At 42.1% G+C, this 24,104-nt stretch overlaps 1 protein-coding gene across 1 annotated transcript; it reads right to left on the reverse strand.

The window, feature by feature from the left end:
- Positions 1-2,126: 2,126 nt before the first annotated feature.
- Positions 2,127-20,807, reverse strand: Alkal1 (ALK and LTK ligand 1). Its single transcript, XM_020188495.2, has 5 exons — positions 20,524-20,807; positions 7,931-7,984; positions 6,043-6,123; positions 4,915-4,995; positions 2,127-2,447 (listed from the first exon to the last, which is right to left on the reverse strand). Exons 1-4 carry the CDS (start codon positions 20,705-20,707, stop codon positions 4,931-4,933), a joined length of 384 nt encoding a protein of 127 aa, XP_020044084.1. The 5' UTR covers positions 20,708-20,807; the 3' UTR covers positions 2,127-2,447; positions 4,915-4,930.
- Between the last annotated feature and the right edge of the window lie 3,297 nt (positions 20,808-24,104).

Consider the following 24,104-nt stretch of genomic DNA (forward strand, 5'->3'; position numbering starts at 1 on the left):
CACGAAGAGCCTACTATGAACCAGGCACTGTTCTAGGCCCTAGAAATTGTTTAGAAGGGAGTCTCTTCTTTTGAAGATCTTTCTTATTGTGAGAGAATAGATAAGGACCAAACAAGTGTCATTACTGCACATACTGATAAATGATATGAGGCAAATGCAAAGAAAGTAGGGAGAGGCTATTTTAGATTGATTTAAGTTTTCCCATCAAGTCACCTTTGAAAATGTAGAAAACGATCATCAGTTAAAGCACATTTCTTGTCCTCTATGAGCAGCAAAGGACTCGCTATAATAACTGCACTTTGCCTCTCCAAGCAAAAGATGTAAAATAGAAAGCAAAGTGGAGGTTAGATAATTAGAGACCCCTCAGAGTTTAACTGAGTTACTGCCTAAATCTCTAGGGGGCTAGTTAAGAACAGCCCACTTAGTTAATCTACCTCTAAATACTCCAGAGAAAACACTGTCAACCTCCCACCTTGCTGCTTAGACAATGAGAACACTTCTCTGGTGTGTGGATGTTATTTCACTAACAATGAAATGTTCCCCTAGTCACTCACCTTTCAATACTCATTTCCCCAAGTGAGCAAATTTCTTCTATGGAGACAAAAGTGTCCCTGTGACAATCTCCATGACTCTCTCAACCTTTCTATGTTGACATCAATACAATAAGAAAATAAATGTCATTTAGTAAACATTTTAACTGGGGACATTTTAATCAATCTGAGAGCGTTTTTAAAAATATCTATAGCATAGAATAAATTTTTGAAGCATATTAGTCGTCTCTGAGAATGTTTAAAATCTAATTTTATAGAGTTGCATCTGAAATAATTTACCTTATTGAAACCATAGTAATCATGAAGCCCTTTTCAGCCATTTTCTGCCTCTGCCAAATACATCTCACCGATGAGTTCTTCCTCGTCATTATTCAACAGCTCTTTACTTTAATAAAAACAGCTCTCTGCTTCCTAAATAGCTACATGCAAAAATGACTTCATTTTTTCCAAATGTAGTAAATATTATAATTACTATGGTAAATGCAACTAATTGAAAACAGTGTTTTTCAGACTTTATTACATAGCATTATTTCAGGATTTCATTCCCCACCCCAGGTTTAAACATAATTATTTGTAAGTCTTTGCCCATAGGCCAAATAAAATAAAAGTGAAAATTAAGAATGTAGCTTCATAATTTTCCTGAAGCCAAAGGGCATTTTTGAGTGCTTTTCTGATGGACAAAGGAGTATGCATGTTTACATACAAATGCACATCATACACTTGGTGCTGGAAGAGATCATAGGCGCTGGAAAGGGGAAGCAAGGCCCTTAATTTGGTGTAGACATACACCTGTCTTCATGACACCAACACAAACAGTTGAAAAATTATAAAAAGTCAATGTTTTTTCCAGTTTATGTATTGCTATGAAATGTATGTTTCAGCATTTCTATTGTTTTGTTGTAGTTCTCTAATGTTTTCATTGTTGTGCTTAAATGAAACCAATAAAGCTATCAGGGTATTTTGTTACATTCTAAACAGAGCATCCAGGCAGTATATGCATTCTTTCTACTCCCTGACATACATCTCCCCAGTCCAAGGACAACTGGATTGTTTTCCATTTAAGACAGCAAAACTGGGGCCAGGCCTGGTTGTGTGCACCTGTAATCCCAGCTACTTAAGAGTCAGAGATCAGGAGGATTGTGATCCAGGTCTGCTCCAGGCAAGAAGTATGAGGTCCTATCCTAAAAATAAGTAAGCAAAAAAGAGCTGGAGGCGTGGCTCAAATGACAGAGTACCTGCCTAGCAAACAGGGGGTCTCAGTATTCCCAAAACTTTTCCAAAGGAAAAATTATTTCAGGGTCCTAGTTATCAGTCAAAAATGCATCTTTATATGTAGTAATCATATTTCAATAGTATAACCTCTGCCACAAATATCTTTCATACAAAAACCCACAAACTTTCATATTTCAGTTTTAATAAATTCACATTTCAAATTAATGTAAATAAAAATAACAAATTATTAATAATTATATTTAAATAATATTAAATAAGAATTATAAAAGTGGGCACTGTACATGAATATTTGACAAACATATTACTGAAATCAAATACAAAAAAGTAATTTCTCACTGGTACTCACACATAATTTACATAATTAAATGTTTAATATGGAATGTTAATCATATAAGAAAATAATCTTCCTAGCAAAAATAAAGTAGAATAGCATAATTTAAAATACTCTATTTGTAACACGTGATGTAAAGTTTGTATTAAAATCTATAAATTACTCTATACAGAAAGATAAACCAAGAAAGACTCCATTCTAAGACACAGCAAATCTGTTACTTCTGAGAAGTCTCTTCTTTCACTCAAGTGCATGCCCGTTAACTAGAAGTTTCATTTCTTTGTACATTTGGTATAGTTCCAGGCTCTTTTTCTTCAATTTATATTTGCATCCTTAAGAAAAAGGGGAGAAAAAGAACAAAAATGTTAGCGACCTGGTTTTTAATACCAAAAAGTTACTATTTTAATAACTTTATTATATTTAATAACTATATTTCAATAATATTTCATATTATCTTGCTTGAAAATTTTGTGGGCTCTTAATTTACCATCCAATCTTAAAAATTCATGTCTGTGGAAACAGAGGGGGACCTTTCAGAGACATAAAATTATGATTTCTCTATTAAAGTTTTATGATAGCTAAATATACCACAAAAGTGAACTTGATATCATCGAAATAACTCAAAAGGGTTTCTAAAATTTATTAATCTGTAATATTTTGACTATAAGTCATGTTAAATAAATGACCAAAAGTATACTATCAGAAAACTATAGAAGAAATCACCAAATCTCTAAACTGTACAGCATGAAAGAGTTATATTTATCACCTGTCTTCTATAGCTCTCATCCCAGGAGAATATAGCTTTGTATATGTTTTGTTTATTTATTTTTTTTATCTTTGGGGAGTGGTGCCAGGAATTGAACCGAGGTACACATTCATGACACTAAGTGCTCTACCACCAAGCTGCATTCCCATCCCCAAATTTTCAATTACAAGACAGTGTTTGGGGGGATCTTTTCCAGTTATTATGTTGATTTAAGGAATTTAAATATATTTGATCATCTACTTAAAATGTACTAATAACCACAAAAGATAAATATGGCTTGATTTAGGTTATTTCAATTGCCAAATGAATTTTCTTGATTTCTTCATGTTGCACGGTACTCAAAAGCCTTGAGATGATTTGAAAACAACTGGCTCAGGTATCGTGTCCTGCCACTGAACACTGAAATGATGTAGCTCATTTTCTTAGTCTAACAAGGGGGAAATTTTAATTTAGTAGTTGTAAGTATTCAGAATTCACAGTACTAAGAATTACTAATTGATAATTGTAGCTTTTATAATAAGAAAAATGGCAACCAATAAAGAGCCAAGTTACCACACAGAATCATAGTTTGAACATTTTAAATGATAACATTTAATTATTGTGTTTAGCATTACTATTAGCTTCACTGCATTAAGCATTCAAAAGAATTCATTAGCGCAATCTTTACAACACATACTAACTTATTCAGAAAGTGAGGTCAGGATTGTCTCAGGAATTGTCACAACAAACCAGCAAGGTGGAGTAAGCAAATCCCTGTGCAATTATTTAGGGTAAACTGAGTTACGCTGGCCAATACAAGGTGTTCATGGATCTTTCTAGACTATGGGTACTGCATGACTTCCTCTCCCCAGTTTTCTTAAAGGCCTTGTCCGTGGTACTGAAATTCTGACCAAAAGATGTTGCCGTTTTACCACACTGGGAAAGAACTGCTGACCAGAAAAAAAATATTTACAAGGAAATTAGTATCGTTCAGTGTTTTGTATAGATTCCACATTTGTACATAAATGTTACAGTTCATACTAAATTTTTTGCAACTGAACAATTTTTTTCCTCTTGGGTTCTAGGATAATCAAGTCAGACTGAGAATTTTGACTTATACTTTACTTTGTCATGTACTAGGCTAGAGCAGATGAAGAGTACAAGTTCATTACTTTTTCAATTGTTTTCTTTTTCTTCTACTTTTCCAATATTTTATACTCCTTCTTACTTATACTGTATACATCAAAATTTGAATAGACTTTTATTTTTATTCTATCTCTTAAAAAGTTTGGAAAAGATAGACCTAGAAGTAGTTTTATTCATCTAGTGTTTTTCTGCATCATGGTTCTGCACAACAACAAAATAAGACCAAAAGTCTGTTGAACAACTTTTTAAAATCCCTCAGGGCTGGTAAAGCTGCCAAAAAGCTATTTACCTCACTTGGTGTAGTCACTATTGAGGACATTTTAAAGTAATTCAATGAAGCAGTCAGCACATTTAGAGCAAATGTGAATGTAGAATGAAAACTCCACAGATTAAGTTCTGGAGATATTGCTGAGACCAGATTCCTGACTTCTTACATTATTCAAAATGTTCTTTTTTGGCAATATTGGTGTTTGAACTCAGGGCTTCTCACTTATGAGACAGGTGCTCTACCATTTTGCTCTGGTTATTTTTGAGATAGAGTCTCACTTGACTGTGATCCTCCTATTTATGCTTCCTGCAAAGCTAGGATGACAGGCATACACCACCACACCCAGATTTTTCTGTTGAGATAGGGTGTCACAAACTTTTTGCCCTGGCTGGCCTTGAACTGTGATCCTCTCGATTTCTGCCTCATGAGTAATGAGGACTGTAGGTGTGAGTTACCAGCTCCTGGATGAAAATTTTCTTAAGACAGACTACAGTGGTGCAGCATAGCACTTGCCTAGTATGTGAAGGTCATGAGTTCAATCCCCAGCACCACCAAAAATAGGAAAAACAAAAGAAGTGAAAGGAAAAAGAAAAGAAAGTCAATTTATTAAACAAGGGAAGAAAAATAAATAAGTACATACTCACAGGGTAGGCTCTCTAGGTCTGTGAGCACAGTGGACTCACTGCCAATCTTGTTAGCAATCTAGCACATCTTTTATAATCTAGGGAAAACAAAGGTAAATTATGTATGCAGTTAAAATAAATGTAGAAGAAATAATGTTAATTACTGTTAGTAATTCATATAACTATATTTTAATAAGCACCTAACATATTAAGTGCTTAACATTGATTTTCTCATTAATTCCCCTAATAACACAGCTAGGAAGATGTGATTGTTAACTCCACTTTAGAGACCAGAAAACAGCCTCAAAACATCACTTCTTTCATAGCTACAGTTTGGCCCCAAAGTCTGTATTTTCTCCTCCACACTGGGCTATCATTTAGTGATTTTGCCTGAAACCCAATATGCTTTGTTTTCTCTAGCTGTAATGTTTTTTAAAACATTACAATAAATCTGACTTGACATGCTGAATAAAATATTCCTCAAGATGAACAATAGAGTTAATAAGAAACAAAATATTTAAAATTCATTTTCTTTAAAAGGAAAGTTTAGGCTTAGAAAAGAATTTAAAAACAGCCAACCAAGTTACCACACTTAATCATACTTTGGGCATTTTAAATGATAGCACTTCAGTGTTCTGTTTAGAATTACTATGAACTTCAGCAACTTAAGTATCCAAAAAATGTCAGTAGAGCAATCCTTATAATATATGCTGTCATTATTCAGAAAAACCTGCACCCACTGTACAAATGACATGATATAAAAATATTTACTTTAAAAATAACTTAGGAGGAAATTTTGAATTACACTTCATAGGCATCTTATTTTATTTTTCACTTATATGAGAAAGAGCACTTTATTTATGCCAAGGAATTTGAATAATGATAAAAGGTTTCAGTCCTGACAAACATTTTGGTCTTTAAGGAAACCTAGCTCTTTTCAGATTTGGATATATTCCCAAGTAGAACATGGTCTCGTTCCTTTTGGTTTCAGCAGCACACACAACCCTTAAGTACTGTCGGTGTTATAAACAGCGTCTCATGCAATGTTTAGTCTACTATGTCCTGCCCAAAGACAGTGGAAGCTTAAAATTACATGCATTTATTATCAGATAAGGATTTTTCTAAAATCTGCCTGAGTGACTTACAAGCTGGCGTTGAGCAATCCCTGGTATTGTGGTAGAGTCGATGGAAATGTTTGCTACATTCAGCTGAAAATGTGACTGGCCCTAGAGGAAAGGAAAAGAATGCTTATTATAAACATAGGCGTGTTTTCCAAACAAGTTGCTAGCACTTCATGGATGGAGATAATATAACTGTAGTTTACATCCTTCCTGCCCTTAAAAGAACTTGCCTGAGAGTTCTTCCCCTCACCCAGATTCGGTGAGAGGCAGCAAGTTGTGATCTGTGAGAAATGACCTAAATTCCTTCGGCATTCTCAACATCTCACATCATGGAACCTTCACTTCCAGAAGAGCGCTTTAGAATAATTGGAAGGGACACACTCCAGAGAGGAGAAAAAAACTTCAGACATAAGGATAAAAAAGATCCTTGGTCTCTGCTTTCCCTTCCCCCATTTTTATTTGATAGGAAGTAATGCTGGTATGCAAAGACATTTGTCCCTCTTCTTAAAGTGATGCATGTCTCAGTGCCAAGGACTATTGTAAAGTGAGCAAGACCTTGACACTTCCCTTCTCTCTCCCAGTAAGTCCAAGTAGACTCAGTCAAAACTTTCCTCCATCCGTCTGGAGTCTGCTTTGTATGGAAATAGGAGAAGTAGAGCCTATGGTCAGGCACTCACGCTCAGATAACGGCCTTACACTTCCCCCTGCTGCAGGCATCGCCACTTGATCCTCATGACTGTCACTGATTAACAAATATGGCCCTCAGATTTGATTAAGTAGTAAAGCCATATGGGAGAAATCTATCTTTCCCATAGTATAGGCCTGAGATGCAAAACAATAAAGGTAGCCAAGATTATTAAGAACAGAGAAACAAGACAACAATAAATATAGGTGGGGGGTTAGACTATTTATAATGATTTGGTGATTTTCTAGGGTAGGATGATTTGCACATGATTGGGGCATAGGAAGATTTGAAAATGATTCACAGCGTTGATATGAGAACAAGACAGTATCACGAGAGTATCTGGCCTGTGCAGAAGATGTGTCCTATGAAAGTCTGTCTCTTCACTGCTCAGGTAACTTCTGTTGTCCCCAGTGGCTGGGAACACAGTCTAAATTCCTCATTTAGATTGTTTATAATAGCTGGGCACTGGTGACTTTTGCCTGGGAGGCTGAGATTGGGAGGATCTCGGTTCCAGATCAGCCCAGGCAAAAATGTTTGCAAAACCCCATCTCAGTTGAAAAAAAAGCTGGGCATGGTGGCATAAGCCTGACATCCCAGTGAGAGCCTAAAATAGAAGGACCTCAGGCCAGGCTGGTCTGGGGAAAAAAACGAGACCATATCTGTAAAATAACCAGAGCAAAAAAGGACTGGAGGCATGGCTTAAGTGGTAAAGTAGCTGCTTACTCCTGTGTTCAAATCCCAGTACCGCCAAAAAGAAAAATGATTTCTCAAAATAGGATTCCAACCTACCTTTCCAACCATAATGCATCCTTTCCCAAATTCACCACAGTGCATCCACAGCATCTGCCTGTCCTTTCTCAAACCTACCCTGAGCCTTCATGCCAGCTCAGTAGAGTCCTTCTCACCAAATGCTTCCCTCATCCTGGGAAACCTCATTCACCCCGAAAGCCCAACTTGATTATCATGTGCCCCGCAACCCTTCCCTGGCAGCTCTTGACCAAATCACTCCCTGCATAGCCCTAAAACTTTATTTATACTTCGGTGACTTAGAAAGATCTGGCTTACATTACAACTCATACAAGGCAGTAGCACTGACTGATTCCCCAGCTGGACGGTCAGCCTCTTCTAGACATTTCTTCTAGACATTTGTTTCCATGTCCCAGTGCCTTTAGTATTTTGCATGCAAGCTTTTTATTTCACAGAATCACGAAAATATCGTACACTTACCTGTAAAATGCTTGATGAATTTGTCTTTTAAGTTCAAATCTCTCGGGAATATTTCTGAAAAGCAAAACAAAGATTTTATATTTTTTAAGATGCATTTCTGCTATTGAAATGTATCCTTAATGTGCTATAGTTATAAGTGGCTGATCTCAGGCCTGTGTCCAGCCTAACCATTTCCTGAGATTCTGTAGCTCCAGGAGAGCTCACTACTTGCTGTCTGGCTCTACCAGGGCACTATAGACCTCTCAGCAGTGCACAGTCACAATGCAGTGTCTGACCTCCTGGCTGCCCCCACACCTGTGCCCCCATGTTCTCCAGCCTCACTAAACAGCATTAGTCTTTACTGCTTGCTTAGACTCCAAATAAAGAAGCTATGCTTGGGTTGAAGGAACAGCTGCCTAGTAAGTGTGAGTCCCTGAGTTCAAACCCCAGTACTGCCAAAAAAATAAAAATATGAAACTATGCCTGTATTCCCCTTTTCCTTACCACTCCATCCAATCTAGGAAATAGTTTTGCATATTTCATTTCCCAACATTTGTCCCAGACCATGCACTTTTGTCTCCTTCCGCTCACCCTGGCTGCTCCAAGCTGTCATACTTCTGTGACTGCACTTTGGCAGCAGCCTCCTAACCAGTCTTCTCCTCCTTATAATCCTTTTTCCCCCAAGGCAGCCAGAGCAAATGAATCGCAATGTACTTCAGGTCATGAGACTCTCCCACTTAAAAGGCTTTGAGCTTAAAATAAAATTTAAAATTAGGCTACCTCAACTGGTCTTCACTTTATAGAAAACAATCAGGAGGTTATGCAACTTATAGAGAATATGAGAAAACTTAAACTTCAATAAAATTCTTGAGCTTCAAGGTTTGCTGGCAGTTGTGCATTTAAACCTACAATGTTTTCATTACAGATTGACTCCTGCATGTGTCAAACACAATATGAAAACAGAAGAGCCATCAGCATTTGTCACCTTTCTGAGCCACCACATACACGAGTGTAACTTCGTGGAGACCAAGCAGTGGTGACAAAGTTTTTTGTTCTGTTTTTTTCAGTAGGACTGGGATTTTGAACTCAGGGCTTCATGTTTACAAAGCAGGTGCTCTAACACTTGAGCCACATCTCCAGTCCATTTTGCTCTGGTTATTTTGGAGATAAGGTCCCATTAACTATTCATCTGGGCTGACCTCCAACCATGATCCTCCCAATCTCAGCCTCCCAAGTAGCTAGGATTACAGGTGTGAACCATGGGTGCCCAACCCTTGTAGGAGTTTTAAGAGTCCTTTACATTCTGGCTGCCAAGTAGAGGTATGAGGAACCCTCCCTGGAATGGCAGCTTCTCAGGGTGACTGAAGAAGAGGACTGGTGGGGGGAGGGGAATGAAGTGAAAGTAACTTAAGAAGCCAGGGAGGAATGACCAGCAGCAAAGCTTCCCTGAGGCCAAGTAAGACAAAGACTGCCCACCGTCAGGGGGCAACATCCAGGCCAGGAAAAGGGCAGGCGTAGAAGCATGGGGGTGCGAGAGGACAGGTGAAGCTGGTGAAGGAGATTGATTTTGTCCCGTGGGTTGTATTAATCATGACTTTCTTTTCTCTATCTTCTGATGCTCTGACATCTTGGGGCCTGCTGGCCCTGGAAGAACTGCCTCTCTCAGTATCAGCCAGTCTCTAAGAAGCAAGGCTCACCTGCAAATTTGCCTTTCACATGCCAACCTACCAAGCCAACCTCTCCCCCACTGCCTCTGCCAGGCTCTCAGACTCCGGGCCACTGTCCCCTGTCCGAGAGCCAGTTATGAGACAACTAGGGGGGGCCCTAAGGTCCACAGTTCACTGAAATTATTCAAACCAGCCCGTCCTATGGCTGCTCACCCTGCCTGTTGGAAACCCAATAAAGCTCAGGCCCACACTTTCCTCCATTCCCTGTGACTCCCCATGTGCCACTTCATGCTGTGTCATGCCTCCTGTTTCTAGAGACTCATGAAGAGAAACTTCTTCCACCATGACAACCACTGCCTCATCTCTGTGTCCCATCATACCTGAATAAAACAAATCTCATCTAACAGAGATGGTGATAGATACCGGGAGGAATGGCAACATAGTTGTATTTGTTTTACATTGTCTGAGAGCTATATAAACATGGCTATGAGAAATCTTATCGGTCCTTATGATCCTCTATAAAGATTTTAAATGAGCTCTTGTGAAATATGTTGCTTGCCAGGTGAGTGGACTTCTGTAATCTGCAAGAGTTTTCCAGTATATTTCAACATACTTTACTGTGACCATCCTTGAAATGCGTGATTTAATCCTACCTGTGCTATGGTTTGGATGCGTGTCCCCCACAGGCCTTGTGTTAAAGGCTTCGTTCTGGAAGCCCGTGGGGATACTAAGAGGTGGTAGAACCTTTAGGAGATAGTGCCTAGTGGGAGGTCTTCCCGTCACCGGGGGCATGCCCTTAAAGGGGATAGGGAGAGACAGACCCTCTTTCTCCTGTTTTGCATCCTATGCATGAGGTGAAGAGTTTGCTCCCACCCTGCTGGATGTGCTGCTTGTCACGGCTAGGCTGATCAGTGGACTGAAACCTCCACAGCTGTGGGCCAAAATAAACCTCTTTATAAACTGATTATCTCAGGCACTTATATTAATAAAGAGTTAACTAATACGGTCTGATTGCCATATTTTAAAATTTTTACCAGAGTTATTTAAAATACACAATTAGATAGGAAAATAGAATAAGCAACCACAGGAAATATTTTTTCCTAAGGATGGAATATATGTGGGTTTAGATGATTGGATAGATAAATCACAAACACTAATAATACAGTAATAAAACTGAATCAAAAAGTATTTGTCAACATGTAGGCTAGCTCATTACTGCTCATTGTCCACGTAACCTAGTCCAGTGTTCGGTTTCTTTTCTTTCTTCTATACTACTTTTTTTGCCATTCTATCTATGAAGATTTTTTTTCAAGGACTCCCTACTTCACCACTTCATCATAAATAAAGTAATAATGAGTAATTATCTGATGTAGCAACTAATTTCTATTCTTCAGGTTTAAAATTCAAACCATAACCTTTGCCCAATTTAAACAAGACTTTGTTTTCAAACCTGGGAAGCAACACAGGAGACAGCCATAAGAAAGAGTTACACTAATGGGTAATATTCCAAACCCAACAAGCAAGTTGTGTTTTCTTAGCAACAGGCATATGTTCTAGAAACAGAAAATCTCCTATAAATAAATATAACCAGGCTTTGAAGCAACCACGATGACATTCATCTCTTCAGATTCACCATGGCTTGGATGCCAAAGCAGGACTTGGAGAGGGTGAGAAGCCGTCAGCCTGAGTTTCCTCAAGACGGGAGCCCTGTGTTCCCACACCTCCTGATGGGCTCAGCTCAGGTGTACAGGAGACTCCATGGCTCAGCTCCATGACTCAGAGATGCCCCCTTTGGGGGGTTATGGGTCCTTAGCTGCAGCAAGCCTAGAACGCATGTTTTTTCTTTTTTCATCTCTCTCTCTCTCTCTCTTTCTCTCTCTCTCTCTCTCTCTCTCTCTCGCTTCTCTGTTTTTCTTTTTAGACAAGGTCTCCATAGGTAACACAGCCTGGCCCTGCAATCCTCTTGCCTCAGCCTCCAGAGTACAGGGGTCACAAGTATGCACCACCATACCCCACGGAACCCCCATTTTCTCTCTGTTGGATAACTATATTCTGAAAATGATCAAGAGCCAGTTTGATATTACTGATAAATGATTTTACCAAACCATCACCTGGAAATGACCATCTTTCAGGTTTAAATTTTTATTGTTTTTGCTTTCTTCAAAAACACAAGTAACTACTACTTCATAAAGTTGACAATACGTTTTCTTTAAGCTACCTGACATGTTTTTGTCATATGTCCAAGGAGAAAACAGTCTACCACAAGCAAAGTAAACATGCAGAGCAATTAAAGCGAACAGGAATTATGGGTACTAAGAATTCAAGCAAAGATGAATCTCATATATATTAAATTTAAAACATATTAATAGAAGTACAAAATGCTTACAATGGGTGCACTCTTCAAGAAGAAGATTTAAATTTTAGATAAGTCACTTGCCAAACTTACTTTTAGGTATTTACTTTTTTTTTGGTTGTTGGTGGTACAGGGCATCTGACCCAGGGCCTGGTGCATTCTGGGCAAACATTCTGCCACTGAGTTGCATCCCCAGCCATGATATTTACTTTCTCACTAAATGACAGTGTGCCTTTCACCTAGCAGCTGGTATGTCACTGGCCTATGGTGACTTCCTTGCAACCGCCTTGCCCCCCTCCTCCATGGCCTCCTGTTCACCTTTCCTCCTCCTCCTTCACACCAGTTCCAGTTGGGTCTTGTCTGTCCCATGTCTCCTATCTGTGGAGAGAGGGTGGCCAGTCTACAGGGGCTGAAATGATGCTTTCCCTGTGGGTCCCTACAAAACTTAGTAATATATTATTTGAATAAATGTCAAATTAAAAAAAAATTCTCAGATAATACTGGTTTCCAAATTCCCTTCTGCAAAGACTGCCTAGTGTGTGTATAGTGACTTGCTGGTCATGTTTCTGAAGCCATAGGGCAAGGAAGTTTATTTCACAGACTATCTTTCAAAACACACTGGAGTACATTGATATGGGGAGGGGTGTGTTCAGGGATGGGTATGCTACCGAACTAGAAGCACTGTTGGAATTGGGGAGAGTGGTCAGCAGTTGTCTGTGTCTGGAGGAAACTTTCCAGAAGATTCTGATATGCCAACTTTCTCTTCCCCATGTTCCCTAATTTAAAATCAGATAGTTCAAAAAGTTCAAGGTGCATGAGAATTCTCAAAGATCAGTTGGAATGCAGACCCAGGAGCTGCAATGGAGTCAAGTCCAAGTATTAGATATAAAGCTTGCATTTGGTCCCATTTCTAGAGCCTCACTGCTCTAGAAAATACTAAGAACAGCAACCACTGTATTGTATAAACATAACCAAATGCTAAGAAATTACTTTATACTTCTTTGTGCTCATAATGATACAAATTAAATGGTACAAGGTGGAAAGTCTCTTTTGTCTTTGGGGCAAATAAAAATTCAAACTCTAACTTTCAAAGTTAAGTATTTGTTTTAAAGAAGCAGTTTCTTTTCAAAATTCAATTCTTATAAAAAAAATTCCTTCGTAAATGTTAACTTTATACAGTGACTTTGATCGGACATAAGGTATTAAAATTTAAGTAGGGGCACAGGCCCCTACTTTAAAAGTACTTACATCTAAACCAATATAATAATATAATATCAAAATAATATGAGTTATAATATGAGACTCTGTAAAAAAAAAATGCTACCTGTGTTCAAGGGAGAAAAATGTCATTGCGAGACATCTAATCAGATGGACTAACTCCAAGAAAGTTACATTTTAATGAAACCCTACTTTTACTAATATGCAAAAGACTACACATTGACAAACATGGCAAATATTACAGCTACTACTTTCTTAGAGTTTCTACTGATAGATTTAGAATTAGAGTTGTAACAAATGTCCAATCTGCAAAACACACTAAGTAGTTTCTTCTTATCCAAGGGAGATACATTCCACAACTTCCAGGGTATGCTTGAAACATACATAGTACCAAACTCCATGTATACTATGTCTTTTTCCTATCATACATACCCAAGATAAAGTTTAATTTTTTTAACTTAGATGCAGTAAGAGATTAACAACAATAACTAATAATAACATAGAAAATCTGTAATAGAACACCAACTATAGCAATAACAAAGCAATTGTAATTTCCTTCAAAATATCTTACTGTACTTTCACTTTTTCATTTTAAGGAAGAACTGCACAGCTCTCTTTGGCATATCCAAATTGCCAGCATCACTCCCTTGTGATCTGGGCTGATTATTAGGTAAACCGGGACTACCCCAACACTAGCACTCACAGTGAAGTATCCCAGATGGCTACTAAGTGATTAACTGGCAGGTAGCATACAAAGCATAAAAACGCTGAATAAAGGGATGAGTGACAGCCTGGGCAAGACAGAACAGGGCAGCAGGAGATTTCAACATGTTACCCAGAAAGCCACACAATCTAAACCTATGAAGTATTTCTGGAGTTTTCCATTTAGCGTTTTTAGACCTCAACCTTGCAGGATAAAGGTAGGGCTACTGTACCTTCAACTACCTTGGTATTTCTGATTGTCACATGTACAAGGGGGAATATTTGTCTATCCCTCTCTCACACAGCAGCAAAGATCCCAGCAATCTGCTCCTAAACACTTCAGAGTTTATTTCCAGCAATAAAACTAATGGCCAAAGAGAAAAAATAAAATCACGTACATTAAAAAAGAAATTTTTAAAATCCTGTTTTTCTAGGGGATATAATCGGAACGTAGTGCCTTGGGACTACACCATTACAGGAAGGGAGAAGCTGCACTGGGCACTTGTGTCAGCTTTCTGCACAGGATTTCTCTACTTTGCAGCTAGACAAATGGGCTCTTGCAAGCAGGCAACAATTACTGCCAGAGACACTGAACGAGCAGAAGTGCATCCACATGAACGAGCTCTGACTACTCACAATGAGTGTTTCTGATCGCAGCAGCTAGCTACCAGGCCAGCGGATGGACATCTGGTCCTAGCACCTGCCAAATGCATGTGTTGAAAAACCGTCTATAACCTTTCCAACTTGACCTTGCAGATAGCTCAAGCAACTCTGCAAACGAAAGAATTGAAAATATTAAGATTAAAGGTGATGGACATGTTAGACTGTAGCAACCATTTCCCTATTTAGATGTACAATAAAACATAAAGTTGCAAACCTTAAATATGTACAATTAAAAATAAAAATTAGAAAAAAGAACCCACCAGGCTTGGAATTTGGCTCAATGGTAGAGTGCTTGCCTAGCATGTGTGAGGATGTGGATTGATCCCCAGTAGCGCACACACACACACACACACACACACACACAACACACACACACCACACACACCACACACACACACACCACACACCACACACACACACCACACACACACACAAACACACACACACACACCACACACACACACACACACACACACACCACACACACACACACACACACACCACACACACACACCACACACAAGCACACACACCACACACACACACACACACACACACACCACACACACCACACACACACACACCACACACACCACACACCACACACCACACACACCACACACACCACACACCACACACACACACCACACACACACACACACACACACCACACACACACACACACCACACACACCACACACACACACACACCACACACACACACCACACACAAGCACACACACCACCTAGTGGTCATGGTGGTGCACACATGTAATCCCAGCACTTTGGGAGGCTGAGGCAGGAGGATCTTGAGTTGGAGGCCAGCCTGAGCTACATATCAAGAATATGTCTCAAAAACAAACAAACTGACTAAAACAAAAAACAATCTATACCCCCTCCTTTGTGATAAAGTAGCAAAAAAGTTTTTTTGAGTATTCATGTGGAAGAATTTTTTTTCACCAGGTGTGACCCTCTAAATGGGCAGAGAGAATTGTCATAAACTTGCAATAGAGGGAATTTGGGTTGCACAAATACAATATCATTATTATGCAACTCTCAAAGTATCCAAGAATATCTGGGATTTTTTGAGATTTTTTAAATTAAGCCTGTAGGATATTTGCAAACTGACATTAAGGCATAGATATTTTTGAGCACGGAAATAATTTCAGAGACATCACAAAGGGAGAGAACTGTGGTACTGAGAAATAGATATTTATTCATACTTCTATGCTGGCATACAATTCCTAAGCTCCTTGCTATCTCCAAAATGATCCTGTTTTTTGCATATTAATGAGTTAACTGAGGACTGGCAGCCCTTAGGTAGATTCAGGCTAGGAGCTGGTTGCCAGAAACACCAAGGCCGGGTTATAGGGCTGCGACTTTCAGCCCAGGAAGGGAGGAGGGGCGAAGGTTCAGTTGATCAATCATGACTATAAAATGAGGCCTCCACGAAAACCCAAGAGCACAGGGCTCTGAGGGCTTGGAGATGGCTTCCTCCTAGAGGATCAGGAAGAGTAGCTTGACCCTAAGAAGTCATGGGAGGCCCACGCCCGTCTCCATCCCTCCTCTTCTGCATCTCTTCATCTGTATCCTTTCTTAGCATTCTTTGTGATAAGCAGATAAATGTAAGATAGATGAGTTCTGTGAGATTTTCTAGCAAATTAAACACATCCCAATTTGTAGCTAGTCATTAAGGAAGAAAATGAAAATGGAGACGCACTGGTTGAGAGCACTTAGAATGGAGTCAGGAGGCCATGATTAGTCAGACCACAGACAGGTCCACAGCTGAACCTTTACATGAGCGGCAGACAGTTCCTCCCAATACACACACACCCCAAGCTGACCTTTGGACGGGGCCAGAGCACAATTTCCTGAAACACTGTTAACCTCCTCTGCCTTTCCTACAAGGGCCCCTTCCCCAAATTACCCAGAGACTGAGATAGCAACCAATCCCTTTCTTCCAAGGCAGCTTAATATCTGCTGGTGACGGCCAAGTGGTGCAATTTCCAACCTCCCCTGGGCCTACATCTATACATATAGCTACCATTTTGTAAAACCTTGCAGCACACATTCAAGATTGCTTGGATGTGTATTTTCTCACATTGCAATCTTAATTAGTCCAAAATAAATGTATTTTTTTTTTTTTTTGCTTTTATGAACTTGACTTTTCTTCATTGGACAGTCAGAAGTTTCAGGGGCCTGACTTGCCACTTGAAGTGGGAACAGTGTTGGGGAGAGCACTCAACCTTCAGGATGAGCCCCTATCTCCAAACTGACTTGAACTGAAGGACACCCAGCTGGTGGCTGCTGCAGAACTGATGGCTTGCTTGCTGATGGGGAGAAACCCTCACACTTTTCAAGGTTCCAGAAGTCTTCTGTGTTGATTGGTAGGATGTAAGAACAGAGGAAAAACAGTTTTCTTTCCTATAACGGCCTAATGGACATATGGAATTCCAGCAGGCAAAGGTGAGAGAAGCAGATCCCAGAACCCGGGAAAACTACAGAGGAGTGGAAACAGTCAGAGTGACATGATCCATATGAGCCTAACAGCCATTGAGGCCTTTGAGGTAGCCCCATGAGAGCCATAGAAAGGAGATTAGGACTGTTGGAAAAATCAAGACCCTATTTCAAAAAGACCCGACACAAAACAGGGCTGACAGAGTGATCAAGTGGTAGAGCACCTGACTAGCAAATGAGAGGCTCTGAGTTCAAACTCCTACATTGCCAAAAAAAGATGATCTAGAAGGCCATTGAAACACTGTCATGAGGGCTGAACCAGGTCATATAAACAATAAAAAGAAGAAGCTGACTCTAGATGTGGGAGGTATGGTTTATTAGCTGAGTTGAACTCCTTAAAAATGACAGTCACAACACTGGTTAACTGATAATCCCAAGCCCACCAAAGTGATGTCAAATGTTGAATGGGTAAATGAATGGATGACTACAACAACAGACGTGTCATGGGGAGGAAGAAAGGTCAAGGATGGTGAATTGTTAAGTATCGCTGATTACCTGATACTCTCCCCTCACCCCTACTACACACAACCCTAATGAGGGAGCATCCTGGCTACCCCCTCCTGCCTCTGGCTTTCATGTTTGAGGCTCCATCTGTGTGGGAATGGCCCTCCCACCTCCATCTCACATCTGTACTTGAGGAAGTTGCTTAAACACTGAAAAGCGAGAATGCTCAACTGCATGGCATGGTATTGTGAAATATATATATTAGGCCTTCCTGGCATCCAAATCCTAAGATCCTTGAAATCTCTGAAGCGATCCTTTGTGTTTGCATGTTAGTGAGTTGTCTGAGGGCTGGCAGCCCTAGGGTAGCTTCAGGTTGGGGCTGGTCACCAGAAAGACCAAGTCAGGAGTCTAGGGTCAATGTTTTCAGTTCCATAACCCCCCTCTCAACCTCCAGAGAGGGAAGAGGGGCAGGAGGCTCAATTGATAGCTAATGCCAATGATTTAACCAACCATGCCTATGAAATGAAGTCTCCATAAAAACCCAACAGAACAAGGTTCAAAGAACTTCCAAATAGCTGAACACATAGAGGTTCATGGAGGCAGCTCAGTCCAGAAAGGGTGCGGAAGCGCTACACCCATCCCACATTCCTCATCCTCTGCATCCTTTATAGACAGGGTTTCAGGGAACCCTGCTTTATAGCTGGTCAGTCAGAAGCACAGTAAAACAACCTGGGGCTTCCAGTGGCATCTGAAAGAGGAGGGTTTGGGGATAGAGCTCTCAACCTGTGGATCTGACACTGTCTACCTGTAGATAGAACTGAATTACAGGACTTCCAACTGGTATCTGTTGCAGAATGAATGGCCTGCTTGATGTGGGAGAAACTCCCACACATCTGATATAGAAGGGACTGGTATTGTGAGAGTACAGTAGGAGAAACAAAGTCTGGGTTTGGTTTTGGTTTTTCTACTTACAGGGATTTCAGAACCCAGAACATAGGCCTGGGAGATGGTGCTCATTTTGTGTTGCAGAATTTCAAGCACATCTGCCAGGAATGAGATTCCTTGGCCTCTAGGACCTGGGAGATGTTTCCTTCTGAATAAACTATGACCCTTGCCACTCCTGAGCATACGCCATGAGAACAAAGGGTCGCATCTTCTCAGGTCATGTCCTTGTTTGTCCCTGATCCATGTCAAGTGCTCCACTCACAGACTGAGTTTCAGATATGATGAACCACTCTTTCCTCCCAAGTGCATAAATCAGAAGGTGAAGTATGGTAATCAGAAGGTGAAGCCACCAAGAGCAGCGATGGAAAGCAGTGGACTTGGAGGTGACCCACAACCACTTTCTGTTAGGCTATACTATTTTCTAAAATTTCACATTTTAGAAGTTGTAAACCACTTTGACTTGAACTTTGACTAAAATATTGTTTTCTCCCTTGTAGTTCACTTCAGTTAAGTCTTCACTGTCTTTAACCAGAGAAAAGATCTGTTCAACTTAAATGAAACAGGTCTGAATTAATGTGTTACCATAAATGTTTCTGTACTTTGAGACTTTCTCCCACTGCTTCTACATTCCAAAGTGACATTGCATCCTCTGAGGTAAATATTTGGGTTAACTATAATTTATATGATCAGAAGATGCCTTCACGGCATCCCCCCCTGCTGTGGTCACCATCCCCACTCCACCCACCCTTCCTGATGGCTCCTCACCTGTGGATAAGAGTGAAAGGCTCCACCCAGATCGTTCACACACCAAGCTCAGCACCCAGCCGGGACTCCCATGCTTTCCCCATCACTCCTTCTTGCTTTCCTCCCCACCTGCAGAGCAGCACCTCTTGCTCACTCAGTGTGCATTAGCACTAGCCTCCCCCACACACCCCTGAATGTGCTGGGAAGAGCAAACACCTGACTGCCCTGTTTTTTTGGGTAGCCTTGTACTCTGCATGATGTCTGGTCAGTAGTAACAGGTCATCAGTGGAAAGTGGTGGCGTGAATAACTCCACCACTAATTATGCCATAACTAGTAAGAAAAAAATGATACCAACAAATCCTCTTTGCTTTCCTACAACTGAACATGAGGCAGAAGAGACCTTAGCAGCTATGGCACCACAGCCAAGTAGAAGCAACAGGGCTTCCTGAGGGCTTGGTCCTCTCACCAAGCTGTGGCCCTGAAGGTGAATGACTGCTCTCATCCTCTGCCAGCAGCTCCATCTTGCTCTGTTTTTGCAGGTCTGAACAGAGAGGCGTCCAGCAGCTTCTCTCCTCTTTCCTCTTCATCTTGCTTCCTGCCAGCACCCTCCACCCCTTCTAGCCCAGCGGCTTCTCTGACCTGCTTTTTTCTCTGGCCTTTGCCTTTTTCCTCCTCATTCATGGGACTTCTCTGCCTTTGGGTGACTCATGATCCTCGATAGTGTAACTTTTTCTCCCTCCTTACTCCTCCCATCTCTTAGACTTCTGAGTAACAGGAACCTGGGTGTCCAGAGCTGACTGCACAAGCAATGGCGTTTGTGGACCTTCTAAACTGACCCAGGAAAGATTCAAGCTAACATGGGCCACAGCAGCCTGCTGAAATTAGGGTGTTAGTCCCGAATTCCCTGGGGCCAACTTGAATGAGGAAGGAAAGGGGCCCTCCTGCCTGTGTTCAGGTGTCTGAGGGCAGCCATATTACTTAATTCTCAAAACCCCAGAAGATGCCGAAGTGAGGCACTGACAGGTGCCTTAAGTGTTCACTGTCCTTGGCCTGTGGGATGGAAAGCCTGGTCTTTCTGTTCTTCTATCGGTTTATTTCCAAACAGGCTTTCCACGCCTAGAAGGAGCATATAAAAGTTGGTTTCTTTGCCAGCTGGACTTTGTTGTTTAACTCTCAAGCATGGTAAACCTAAAAAGCCCATTCCCTCTCCCCAGGGAGGTTCCCAGAAATCTGCTGAGATGGCCTGTTCTCTGCCCTGCTTAGTTCTGGCTTCCCAAAGCCAGCGTGTTGCCCAACTCCATGTGCAACCCGCGAAGACCCGGGCTCAGGCGAAGGATGCGCGGGGCTGGCGACGACTTACCTGCGCTGCGAGCGGGGCTGGGAGCCGGGCGGGCCCCCGCCGCGGGGAGGAAAAGCAGCGGCTTGGGCTCTGGGACGCGGGCTGCTCGGCGCCCCCGGGGCCTGGCCTGGGTCCCCTGCGGGGACAGAGCCAGCACCAGCAGGAGGATGGCGGGCAGCGGGGCGCCTGGCTTGGCTGGCCGCATGTCCTTTGAGCCTGGAGAAGAGCAACAGGCACAGGGGGTGCTGAGGCGGGGCCGCAGGATCCGCAGCTCACGAAAGGGGGACCCGGAGTCCGCACAGCCCGCCTGCCTCGTCGGCGTCCCCAGGGCGTCGCGCTGGAGCGGCAGTGGGACTTGTCCGGGCGCGTGCCAAGGTCTATGCGCCTCGGGGCGCGGGGCGGGACGGGAGGCGGGGCGGCGCCTGGGGACCGCGGGGTCGTCCCGGGGATCGGGCGTGTCTCAGCAAACTACTAACGCCCCAAGGTCCGGTCACTGCCTTTGTCGCTGTCCCTGGTGTGTGTGCGTGTGGAGGGGGGTGGGGGACTAGGCATTGGTTCCTCGCCGCGTCTCCCAGCCCGTGTTCCGGAGCTCGGTCTCCCTGCCACAGTCTGTGGGTCGCGGTCACGGCCTCCTGAGGCAGGCTGGGTCACTAGAAGCCGCGACTTCCAGGTCTGGACAGACGAACAGACAGAAGCGACGCGGGGTTTCGGCCTGGGGCTGGCGGAAAGGTGCGGAGTTTGCCAAGAGCTTCGCTTCGTCCCCAAGCATGGCCATCGGGGCGCATCCACCGCCCTGTTCCAGCCCACGAAGCCCAATCTGCCCCTGGGTCGGGACCGACCCGCGGTGGGGACGGAGCCGAGGACTCAGGAGGTCGCGGGCTCTGCACAGTGGACCGCAGAGGCTGAGCTCTGAGCCCCCCGCCTGGCTGGGGTGCCACTGGGAGTCTTCAGTTTGGGCGCTTCTAAAGGTGACACAGCCAAGATGCACCAGTACTCCCAAAACGCAGATGGTTGTTTTTGTTTTTTATTCTGATATACTGATAGGTTTTTTAGTCACTGAACTTCTTTTTATGTTTAACCCACTTGAAAGAATTTACCAAATAAATTTGAAATATTATATTTATAAAAGTGAAATCCTAGCTAGAGGTGGTGGCCAAGATCACAGGCCTGTGGTCCCAGCTATTTCAGAGGGGCAAAAGCCTGGCACCCTATGTGAACACCAATTCCTGGTAGGTTCTGCTGTGCTCATTGCCCTCCCAGTCCAAGAAGTATGGCTCTAACTTCAAAAGTGCACCTGGAGTCAGGCAGGTCTAAAAGCTCTAGCGTGGCCAGGTGCAGGGTGGAACCAAACTGGATGAGCAAAGCCTGCAGGCCTAGCCCAGGCCTGACCTGGAAGTTATGGAACTCTTATCCAAAAGTTTTGGTAATACTAATAAAAAAAAAAAAGATGAAGTCCACTCGTTCTCATTAAAATAAAGTGATCATTTCTGATGAACCTGTGCTATGGTTGTGGTTTTAGTAATTTCATCCTCCTGATTTATTGCTGTATATTAAATATATTGAGAAGTGTTAAAATTAGCTATCAACTGATTCCTAGTGATAATCTCATGCAAAGTGACAAATATGTGAAAGAAAGGAAGAAGGAATAACAAGGGCAAGGGAGGCCCCATTGCTTATTAGAGGCTGACCAATGTCAAATTTCTTCTCAAACAGATCTTGTCTGCCACAAACTGAAACATGATCCCAACTCCTTCAAAGAGTTGTGCTACATCTGGCATTTTTAACCTGCCCAGGAAATTGAGGGAGTGGAATAAGCCTCTAGGAGTCCTATCCAGTCATGCCTCTGAATGAAACTCCTAAGGAAGTTCCACCATGCAGGTTCCAGAGTCCTGCATGGTAGTGCATGCCTGTAGTTACACAGTTGAAGACTTTCACTTAGGGTCGCTTTACTATGACAGTCACATAAAACACCATGGCAACATAAGAGTGGTTTCCATGTGCACACAAGGAAAAGCCTCAGAGAAAAAAATATTCAAAGTCTCCAAAGCTTCTAGTTAGATGGAATAAACTTTTTCTCACAGCTCTACTCAGGTAAAATTAGGGCACATTAGAAGTTCACAGATATTAATAAGAATTTCAAATTTTAATTTTTATTAGAAATATAAATTGGAGCTACTCTGAAAACCAACGGAGTAGATGTAAATAATGCCACAGAGAGGTGATAGGGAAACTACAGAAACAGGCCCCAAATCAGCTATCAGGGAAAAATAAAGCCTGGAAACTGGATTACTGTCTTGATTTCTATATGATGAAAGCGGAGAGAGTAAACAAATGAACTTTTCAGAACTTGATGGTTTGGGCTCTGCTTTGTGCTCAGGTGCTGGTGATTTGAGCCCAAGCAAGCCACGTAGCCTCAATATTCTCTCTTGCAAAGTGAAGATAATGAACTTCAGTGACACTGTGTTGTAGGCAGGGCAGGGTGGTGGAAGAATGCAGATTCCAGAGTCCTGCATGGTGGTGCACGCCTGTAGTTCCAACCACCCCAGAGGCTGAGGCAGAAGGATCACTTGAATTACAGGACAGTCTGGGCAACACAGTGAGACGCCATCTCAAAAGAGATTTTAAAAAAGTAGATTTCCATGTTCCTAGTGAACCAGTTCCACAAGGAAGACCCATGAATTTGAATGTAGGGAACTCTGGGTAGTTCTGAGGTAAGTGGTCTTTGAAAACCACTTTTATTCATTCAACACAAATTACTTGAAAGCAAATTACAAGGCCAGACACATCGGAAGACAGTGGAGTTGCACCAATGGGGTGACAAAATCCTTGTCTTTGTGAAGACAGACTCCGCTGTCCAGCACAATAATTGTAGCATGAAGAAACAAGCTGCATATAGCCACGTGAGTCTTTGTTTTGTTTGTTGTGCATCATTCTTCTTACTGTCCCTGTAAGAGGTACTGAAACTGCTTTTGCTGAGAAGCACTGACTCTTTACTTAGGTCCAAGAATTCACTAGAAGCAGAAGAAAGGGTGGCATCTCTGTCTCCATTTTGTGTCTGTCCTTGCTCTGAGCCACTCATCTTGCAGCCTCCTTGGAATCCATGAAGGACAGGACTGAAGGATAATGCATTTATGAGGGACAGAGACTATTGCCTCTAAGAAAAGGAGCAGTGGAATGTGCACAGGACCCATGCCAGGCAACAATGACTTGCTTATCCTGACCAGATTGCTTCCCACAAGTGATACAGGCATAACAGTTTCCCAGAATCCTTCCCGAAACCTGAAATAATAACGAACCAGGTCATACCCCACTATGACAAGAACTGCTTAACTGTGCCTGCCTCTCACCCCCGATACAGTTCTTCCTGTATTTAAACTTAAAGCTCATACCTGTGCGCCAACGACTAGTTGAAGCATTCACTTTGCCTTTTCCTGTGCTGTGCCCACATTAGAGTCAGGCATCAGGGTCTCGCCCTGTGGCTCCTGCATGAAAATAATGGCTGGTGGTGCTTGGATCTGTGACACCATTTCGTCAGCGTGTTCGGGTCTGGGTCAGAAGACTGAAGAAAGTGCAAAACCAATAGAAGTCCCACTAGGGGAAAC

Source organism: Castor canadensis, chromosome 3, assembly GCF_047511655.1.
Source record: "Castor canadensis chromosome 3, mCasCan1.hap1v2, whole genome shotgun sequence".
Lineage (NCBI taxonomy): Eukaryota > Metazoa > Chordata > Mammalia > Rodentia > Castoridae > Castor > Castor canadensis.

What these genes read in the sequence shown, in the direction of transcription:
- Alkal1 (XM_020188495.2), bottom strand. Translation starts at nt 20,707, where the DNA reads ATGCGGCCAGCCAAGCCAGGCGCCCCGCTGCCCGCCATCCTCCTGCTG. An exon ending in CAGCCCCGCTCGCAGCGCAG is followed by an intron (nt 7,985 to 20,523) that starts GTAAGTCGTCGC and finishes TTTGCTTTTCAG; the next exon opens with AAATATTCCCGAGAGATTTG. An exon ending in ATTCATCAAGCATTTTACAG is followed by an intron (nt 6,124 to 7,930) that starts GTAAGTGTACGA and finishes CCTTTCCTCTAG; the next exon opens with GGCCAGTCACATTTTCAGCT.